The sequence below is a fragment of the Macrobrachium nipponense genome, chromosome 4, assembly GCF_015104395.2.
Source record: "Macrobrachium nipponense isolate FS-2020 chromosome 4, ASM1510439v2, whole genome shotgun sequence".
NCBI classification, from domain to species: domain Eukaryota; kingdom Metazoa; phylum Arthropoda; class Malacostraca; order Decapoda; family Palaemonidae; genus Macrobrachium; species Macrobrachium nipponense.
The window spans coordinates 145,671,792-145,682,072 of record NC_061100.1 but is presented as its reverse complement, the minus strand read 5'-3'; the positions used below and the strand labels follow the sequence as shown (position 1 = coordinate 145,682,072).

General features: G+C 41.9%; 1 protein-coding gene across 1 annotated transcript in view; it reads left to right on the top strand.

The window, feature by feature from the left end:
- Nucleotides 1-10,281, top strand: part of LOC135211262 (hemicentin-1-like) — a gene marked incomplete in the record, with an annotated part of 257,809 nt that overhangs the window by 140,058 nt on the left and 107,470 nt on the right. Inside the window, 2 exon segments of the mRNA XM_064244559.1 lie at nt 8,119-8,284; nt 9,613-9,764. Of these exon segments, the coding sequence (XP_064100629.1) occupies nt 8,119-8,284; nt 9,613-9,764 (318 nt within the window).

The following is a 10,281-nucleotide window of genomic DNA, read 5'->3' as shown; positions in this document are numbered from 1 at the left end:
TGTAGTGGGTGTCACAGAGGACCGCGTGCTGGGTGTACACCAGGTGAGGAGTGAAGCGTAGCCGGGTGTTGTAAGGGTCGTGGTGGTGGTCGTGACCGTTGCATGGGTGACCGCCACGGCGCCAGCGAGATGGTAGAGCAGCCCCTGGACACTCGGCACGCCCTGCAACCCCAACGATGCCCACACCTGTCCGAGGTCATCCTTCGCGGCAACCGCACCTGAGGAGGCAAAAGTCGGGTGATTAGGGGGATCCTCTACCCGCTCGCGCGAAGACGAACGGATAGAGGACCCAGAGTACAACTGGACGTCAGGGTATCTAGCGCCCTCCTCCACACTCGACAAGTCAGGAGAAGAGAAGGACCTAGACACCCCCCCCCGAAGGGGAAGGCGCGAGACATGGAAGTTGAGCGGGCGGCAGGAAAGAAGACGAAGTGTCCGTCACCAAAGGAGTCGCGGGAGAGCTTTCCGACGACTCCTTTGCAGGCCTTCGCTTCTTCCTGCCCTCATACAAAGTCCACTGCGCCTCCGACCAATCATTACAAACATCACAAGGCTCGGATCGGGTGCATTCGCGCCCCCGACACCGAGCACACAAAATATGAGGGTCTATCTCCGGGAAAGAGCGGAACTTCCCGCATTTACGCCCTTCGGTACCCGGGCATAGTCTCCGTGGGGTAGCGAGGCGAGGAGATTCCATCATTATCAATTTCAGTTGAATTAATATGAAAAGAGAGAATGATTGTACTTACAATGAACTCTTTCATACAAACAAACACAAACCAAATACTCAAGAAAGCAAACGACGAGAAGCGGGCAGAGAGCGTCGAACACACACGTCCACTCGCTGTGAGGCCGAAAGCAAAAGTGATTTGTTTTACCTCCCAGTCGCGCAGCTGCGCGCGCCTGTCGGACAAGCAGTTTACTACCGAACCCCTTGTTGGTTTCGAAAGCTTACGACCTATCCAGCTGCCGCTAGTACCTTCCTATTGTAAAAGGACCGAAGGTTTGTATGCCGTGTCGGAACAAAGTAATTTTTTTCATACAACCTAATTGGAGAAACGAGCAGGGCAGCGTACGAGAAGGATCAGGCAAGCACACTAAGTCCTAGAAAGGGCGTCAGGAATTTTATTGTCTGTCCCTTTTACGTGTTTATATTAGGTTGAATTCCTGCAGAAATAGGGCCCAACGCAAAATCCTCTGGTTGGCGCCCTTCATCCGCTCGATGAAAACCAGAGGATTGTGGTCCGTCCAAATCTCAACCGGAAAAGAAAAATTGGTCACATAAGGTTTGACATGGTTAAGAGCGCGGACCAAAGAAAGAGCTTCCTTTTCAATGGTGGAGTAGCGCCTTTCCACTGCCAGAAGCTTCTTACTATAGTAAGATACAGGATGAACACCGTCCTCCTTCCGTTGAAAAAGGACCCCTCCAATCCCGACATCACTGGCATCTACCGCGATAATAAAAGGTTTCTGAAAATCTGGGGAAGTCAAAATAGGGTTAGTAATTAGCACCGATTTAAGTTTATTAAATGATTCTTCACACCGATCAGACCACAAGAACCTTTTTCCTTTTTCTAATAAAGTAGTAAGAGGCTGAGCAAGATCTGAGTAATTACGCACGAAACGGCGGTAATAACCAGTCATGCCGCAGCACCCTTCTTAACCTCTCTAACATTACTTGGCCTTTTCAAATAATAATCGCCTCGAGGTTAGCTTGTTTCGGAGCCACCCTGACCCAAACCAACCTCGTGACCCAATAACAAACCTTGGCCTGCCCAATTCGCACTTAGCCAAATTAACAACTAGTCCAGCAGACCTAAGAGCTTCAAAAACCTTAACGTAACTTAGCATGTGGGTATCCCAGTCATTACTATATACCACCAAGTCATCGATATAAATTTCCGTTCCTTCCAAACCACAAATTACCCTATTCATGAGCCTCTGAAAAGTACAAGCTGCATTTTTCATTCCAAATGGCATAACCTTACACTCGTATAGGCCAAATGGAGTGACAAATGCTGATATCTCACGAGCTCGATCGGATAATGGAACCTGCCAATACCTTTCAAAAGATCCAGCTTAGTAATAAATTTTGTTGGCAGAACCAATCCGATCCAAACAATCATCAATACGAGGGAGTGGAAAAGAATAGTTTTTAGTATTTTTGTTCACTTTGCGGTAGTCCACGCACATGCGGAACTTACCGTCTGCTTTTTTTACTAATACGATAGGAGAACTCCAGGGACTCACAGATGGTTGAATAAGGTCATGCTTCAACATGTACTCTATCTCCTTACTGACCAAATCCAATTTTACTGGATTCACGCCGTAAGGCAGACTTTGCTTCACAGGGAAGCACCACCTACATCAACGTCATGATTTAAAATATTTGTTCTACCTGGAGCATCCTGAAAAAGATCTGAAAAGGAATAAATTAAGTTAAGCAAATCCTTCCGTTTGTCAACATCTAAATGATCTAAACTACTTTGCAACATTTCCAAATTTTGCATATTTTCACCCAATGCATCTGAAGGAACCTGACACCCTAACTCATCAGTCCTCTAGAGGCACATCCACTACCACAGACACAGGCTCATACACGATCGCTAATGGATCACCTTGCTTACCATGATAAGGTTTCAGCCTGTTAATGTGAAATATTCTACACTTACGGCTGGAACCGGGGGCCTCAATTTCATAGTTAAACTCTGACAGTTTCCTCAGAACCTTCCAAGGGCCCGCCTTATATCTTGGTTCTAGAAAACTATCTGGGTCCATACTCAACACCAGCACTAGCTCCCCAGGTTCAAATGAACGTACCTTTACCTTTTTGTCAAAATTACCTTTCATTACTGACTGTGACCGTTCCAAATTTTCCCTGGCAAATTTCCAAGCACTAATCATTTTACCCTTCAAGTCTTCCACAAACCTCCCAACTTTTATTTCACCCTTCCGGTTCGATTCGAGCATTTCAAAAACAATTTCCAGTGGACCGCAAACCTTGTGCCCAAATACCAACTCAAAAGGAGCTACTCCAGTAGAAGAGTTAGGGTGGCTCCTGATAGCAAAGAGGGCAAAAGGGAGGGCTTTGTCCCAATCACTACCATTATCATAACAATGTTTCGTCAGGACAGACTTGAGGGTTTGGTGGAATCTTTCCACCACACCTTGACTCTCTGGGTGATAAGGTACGCTGGTAATGTGCTTGAATGGCCAGTTGTTCAGCACACTTACCCCTAAATACCTTACTCGTGAAATTCGTCCCGCAGTCGGTCTGAATTACACGAGGGAGACATACCTGGAAAGAATCAATAAGGTTTTTCAAAAACAACTTTGGAAGTAATAACGCCTCATAGGTATAGCTTCAGGCAAAACGAGAGGCTCTATCCATGATAGTAATAAAATATACGAAACCTGTTTTAGTCTTAGGTAAGGGACCTACAACATCAATTACTAACTCAGAAAATGGTTCACCTATGGCAGGTATGGGATGCAACGGGGCTTTAGGGATCCCCTGATTAGGTTTACCCATAACCTGACAAGTTTCACTTTCTCTGATAAACTGCTTCACACTCAATTTAATTCCGGGCCACCAAAAATACCTAGCCAAACTGTGGAAAGTTTTTAACACACCCAAATGACCTGAAAAAAAATTGGTATGAGCTAATTCCAAAATAGAATTTGAATTTAGAAGGTACCACAATCTGTTCCACTCTACCAGTTTTATTCAAATTATCAGATGCGGGACGACTAAACCTATATAATAAGCCCCTTACAACTCCAAACCTAGGTTTAGTCAGATCCTCAACATCGCCCAAATCAAAATCAAACTCATCTTTTTGAGCTTTAATAAAAAGCAGCTCTGTTCCAATCAAGTTTCATATCATTAACTAACAAGTATCATTACCACTACTCTCTACTGACCCGGCCTTACTACATCTAACTCTACACTACTTAACATTAAGTCATCATCATTATCCACATCAAGTAAACTAACAGCTTTTGCTGCAGACCGAGTAATTACAGCCACGGGACTAGCATTTACAGATAATAAAGGGAAAATCTCCCGTCCTTCACTATCCAGCATATCATTTCCCAGGAGACCATCAATACCCGGGATAGGTAGACTATCCACCACAGCCAACTCAGTGATGCGATCATACTGGAGACATGCGGACATTAACCAAAGGAGCCGACACAATCGAGTCTGGGAAACCTCCCAATAATACAAAATTTCCAGTATATTTCTCAGAACCGTTCAATGCCCTCTTCATGACCAACGACCGGGCAGAACCGGTGTCCCTAAAAAACTTCACCTGGACAACACAAGAGTCAAAATCAACTTTTCCCAGCCATACATATTTGTCATACTTGAGTCACAATTGAGGATTAGGAGCATCAGACTTACTACTATTTCCTAAACTACCAACTTATCTACTACAGATCTGTCTACAGAACTACTACTAAAATTTATTTGACCTATCATTAACTAATGCTACAGGACTTTGATTATTACGCTCTAGGTACCGCCTACGAGCATTACACTGGCTTTGGAAATGCCCTGGCTTATTACACCAGAAACATGTTCCTCTACGGCCTGATCCTCTGTTTCCATTATTATTGATCCTGTTATTTCCCCATTTGGGAAGTCTCTATTAACAAAAACTCTAGGGGGAGGAGGACCTCCTTGGACTCTACCCATATCCCTACCACCTGAAAAGGAATTATTAACATTAATATTCTTAGAGATATTGGGAGTCAACAAGGGGGGTTCAACTCTCCTACCACCACTATGGGAGCGAGATGAGGGGTTATTCAAGACCTTATAATTAAAACTACCACTACCTGAACGGTGAGTCAACACAAACTCATCTGCTAATTGAGCGGCACTACTCACTTTCATGGCCTTTACCTCCTCAAGGTGGACCCTTAACTCCCTGCTGCAGGCCTTCTTAAACTCCTCAAGGAGCATCAGTTCACGTAACGCAGCGAAAGTCACTACCTGACGACTTTTCAGCCAGTCGTCGAACTGTTCCTCCTTGACACGTGCAAATTCTACGAAGGACTGTGCAGGGTGTTTCACATAGTTCCGAAATCTGAGGCGGTAGGCCTCAGAGACCAGGTCATATGCTTTCAAAATCAAGCTTTTTACTTTTTGGTAGTCCCGGGCTACTCCCTCCTCCAAGGCATTGTATACCCGAATTGCCTTGCCCACTAACCTACATTGGATTAGAACCGTCCACATCTCTGTGGGCCAGGACAATCGGGTGGCCACACGCTCAAATGCCTTGAAGAACTCGGGAAAATTTTGTTCGTCAAATACAGGCACTAATTTAAGTGCCGCACCTAGATTGAACCTATCCTGAAAATTGACTTTAGGGAACTGGCCATATTGGTCCCCTGTAACCTTGCCATCTGCAAATTAAGGTTAGCCATCTCAACTGTGTCGCCTTGCCCGCTCGTTTTCCTCAAATTCAATCTTCCTTAACTCAATTCTTTTGCATATTAACTTGTATTCCACCTCCTCCTTGGAGTCACCCAAAGCATTAACAGGGGCCAGGGGTTCAACTGGCACCGAATTAGGGGGGGGGCAAGAATGGATTATTTGATACATTAATTAAGTTTGCAGGACCCTTATAAATGGTACCTGTACGAGGAGGATCCTCGAACAGGGTTAGGCCAGCTCTCACACTTACACTATCCTCTTCCAAATCATTTATACTCCCTTCACCAATATCACTCTCCCTATCACTAACTAAATGCTCAGCCTCTGCCAAGTCCTGGTTGACCTTATCCCTAACTGCCACCAATATTTCCTTCTTAGTATCCACTGACTTCAGCGGAACACCCAACCACTTAGCACATTCAATTAAATGTTTTTTGTTTAACACTGGTAAGTGCTTAAGGCAATCAGCCGACCCCAAAAACTCAGCTGGGTCAAAAATAAACTCTTCCATTTTAACAAAAATAATTCAGGGGGGAAGGCAACACTGTCAAAACGGTAACAAATACTGAAGCGTCCACCTGAGTGTCGCTCCACTGACCAAAATACCGGATACCCCGAGCTCTCTATCCTGTCACGGTCGCCAAATATGTTATGACCCTTGTTGGGCCGGGGTGCAAGTTCTTTTGCACAAGAATAGAGAGGACAGTGATCTTACCAAGTATCCACATAAATTCAGTCAGTGGAGACAAAAACACACAGGAAAACTCAACAACATTTATTAACAATCAAAGCAAAAAAAATTTAAAGTCAGCCTTGTGACTATACAGGACACAGCTTAGTCCTTACTACTCCCGTAGGAGTTCCTAAATAAACACTAATATTAAACCCTAGACAGAAAATATTGAGAAATATACTGCATAAATTAGCAAAATGGGCCCAACACCACATAAATATAAAGCCAAATACCTATAACTAAACAGAGAGGAAAGAAGTATGAGACCAACAGGGGGAAAACTTAATTCTCCTACCTACCTTATATAAACTAAATCTTAAATATAAAAAAAATATCAAATATATTAATAGATATATAATACCCACAGAAATAACGAAAATTACAGCATCCTCTGTGACAAGATATACAAAAATACTGGCATATATATATATATAAATACAAAGCGGCAATAAGAAAATGCCAACAGTCTCGAACGACTCACTATACGAAAGTAAATAACAAAAATAATACTCGGGAAGAGCTCCTCACACTTGAATAGGCTGAATGGAATGCACAAACGAGTCAGGCTAAACAGTCGCCTTGCTGAAAGCCGAAAATACAGGGGAGCCGTGATCTCTTACACTCTCTGGTACGATGCACGTACCAGGCCAATACTCAGCTATCTGAAGGGCGTGCAGCTACACAGGTCACTAATACATGGGGAAGGAGTCTGTCGTGCTCCCGACCAAAAACACAAGGGATATTCCCTACCTGGTAGCAACCGCCCTTACTGTGCACCTTCACGGGCCTCAATGCCCCCACCGCTGCAGCTCAGAAGGAAGTCGTAGGCAAACACAGTGATGTCCCTTCCCACGTCCACTCTGTCGGGATCAGCGCCGATATCAGAGCCCGCAGGAAAGTACACACAGTAAGGGGGTAAGTCACCGCAGATTGGCCGAAATGCCCCTGCGCCTTCAATACTGACTTACGACAAATCCTTCGAGTACGATTAAGAAAAATATGCCAGCTGCACAACCATGCGGGGAGAATAGCGAGCCCGAACTGTTGTCGGGAAAAAGTCGCGCCCCTCCAATATCCTCACTGGTGTCCTTTTCACCAACCACTCAAAAGATAACAAAACAAAAAAAACTAGCATTAATAAGATGCTCACAAGCATTTAACAAGCGGGGAGGAGGTTTAACAAGCAGTTCGCTTGACGCTCAGCCGAGACCAAAGTAAAGCTTAAAACTAAAACCTTAAAAAAAACTAATTTCCTTACGCTAAATTTTATATACAACAAAAATTATAATCAAAGCAAGTAAACAAGGCTGAGATAAAAATAAAGCAAAAGCAATGCCAATTACGTTAATACATGATACTCTAATATCCATATGAAAAACAGCAAGTAAAGAGGATTTCAGCTGAACTGAACATTTATGTTAAATTGTAAAGTTAGGCTTTTCATATGCATAGAAATGAAACTTTGTTTTATGTTTATAAATGAAGCTCTTATCTGGCCATCTTTATTCTTGAAATGTAACTTGCTGTTCTAAAGTTTGTTTTAGTGGGAAATTCACTTTTTATCTCCATTTCTCTTTTATTGCTTAAGAGCACAACTAAATTGATTACGTTTCATGACCTTTATGATGTGTGAGTATCGAGATCCCTTAATTAATTACCAAATTAAAGTGAATATGTAACCTAGACTGTTTGTGTACAAAGTAGGTTCCTGGTCCCTAAGTGCTGAGTCCATAAGCACAGTTGCGGCCATACTACAATGTTCGCGCGAGGTGCAGAGTTTTATTCCTTTATTTTATACCATTTTAATCGTATTTAATGGTACTTTATTTCATAATACTTCAAAATGTTTATCTTAATTCTTGTCCTTGCCTTTTTCTGCAGCAATCGAAGCTACTTCTCACTCTTTTTCTTCTTCGTCTTCTTTGTTCCATCCATACAGAACGGCTCTCCTTTAGAAGTACGACGTGACCCTTTCGTGCACATCACATCAGGAGGAGAACTCTTGAGTTTCTTGCGAGTTCTTCCTCATCACACAGACAACTACACCTGCGTCGCCTCCAGCGCTGCCGGCGAGGACTCCCTCACGTATTCCCTGCAGGTCATGGGTAAGAGAGAAAGAAAATGAAAGGTCATAGTCTTACCTTAAAGATGCGAGTCGAAGGTATCACTGGGAATGCGTAACATTTTAAGCCACGTTTGTGGAAATGAGTGGGAGTCAGAGAATGGAAAAGATTCATGGACAACTGATTTGTTTTTCAGCAAAATAGTCGTAGCAGTGGCAGTGATAATTCTCTGAAATCTTAATTGTTGCTTTGTCCAGGTCACAGGGAAGAAAAAGTTTAGAAAATACGGAGGTTTGATTTGTTTGAAAGGGAAGGACATGAGACTTTGAGAGGAGAATGTATTGGTTGTAATTGTATTGATGAACAGGTATAGAACGTGAAATTTATTTGTAAAAATAAGTTGACTTACGATTATTGAGATTTGATAGGGGCAAAAGAAATGAAGTATAAGTCGTGGATGAAATGCGCAGGGGTTTGAAGGAAATGACCAGTTTTTGTTGATTTTTGGATCTGTCTTAGTTTATATGAATAAAAATTTGAACTATGAAGGGAATTCCAAATTCATCGTGAAGAGAATATGGGTAGGTAAATATTAGAGCTGTTAAGGTGAAAATATCCATATGTCTCTCAGTTTCTCTATGAATGACTTCATAATTAAAGTTGTCTGTTTCGACCCTAAAGTACAGTTTCTATTGGTAGTTCTAAACATTTAATTCCAAGTACATACTAATAAAAAAAAATAAAAACTGACTAACTTTGTGTCTAAAGTCTTTTAGAGCACATTCTCCATATTTCAAGCTGATTAGTGTTCTATGAATTAATGTATAATTAACATAAAGGGGAAGTAGGGCATTAAATGTATAAATGAATGTATAAATGATTCACGCTTTTCTGAAACCTTAGATCAGCTTTACACTGGGTGATAAGCAAGGAAAACTTTCAGCGAAGAATGAGAATAAATGACAGTTTAATTCTGGAAAATATAAACCGCTATTCACCATATCTAAATGCCCTTCAGACAATAAGATTTTTGTACAAGTTTAGTTTGTTTTACGGTTTACACTCTGTACCTCAGCAAACCGTAAAATATTACATTTCTTAGTTGAGACACGTAAGCTGATTAGTTTTAGACAGCTATATATGAAAATACAAATACAGAAATGGCTCGCATTTAACCGATATTAGTCTACACAGCTTCAGCAAATAATACAATGTACAAAATTACGCAAAGAACTCTTTATCACAGTCAAAGAACACACATTTACAAACTGTAATTCTTTTTATCTTTTTTAAGTTAAAATTCAACATTTATAAAAAGGAAGAAAAAAAAGTTAAGCAATTAACATAGTTCTCACTTCTCCTCCTTCAAGTACCACCCGTGATCATCGAGGACATGGTAGAGAACAGCGTGGGCGGAGGACTGGGTGGAGAAACAATGGGCATTGTAGGAGGTGAGGTCGACCTCGAATGCTACACCTTGGGCACCCCGACGCCCGTACTCACATGGACGAAGAATGAGGAGGTTGGTAGGACAGATTTTTCATTTCACTTGCTCTCGCGATCTGCGTGATTTTGCATTTCTGATGTATTTTGCATATATGGATTTGCATGTCAATATAAATATATGTCCAAGCTTTTAGAGCTCGTCTCCCTCCATCTTCAAGAAACCAGAAAATTATTAATGTGTATTTGTAATAATAATAATAATAATAATAATAATAATAATAATAATAATAATATAAGAACAGATAGGGTGATACGTGCCAATAGACCAGGCGTGACGTTGATTCACAAAATCAAGATTTCGCAATACCATGGGTCACCAGAGTAAAAGAGAAGGAAAGAGAAAAGATTGATAAGTATCAGGGCCTGAAAATAGAAATAAGAAGGATATGGGATATGCCAGTGGAAATTGTACCCATAATCATAGGAACACTAGGCACGATCTCAAGATCCCTGAAAAGGAATCTGGAAAAATTAGATGCCGTAGTAGCTCCAGGACTCATGCAGAAGATTGATGGACTCCTAAAGAGGCAGGA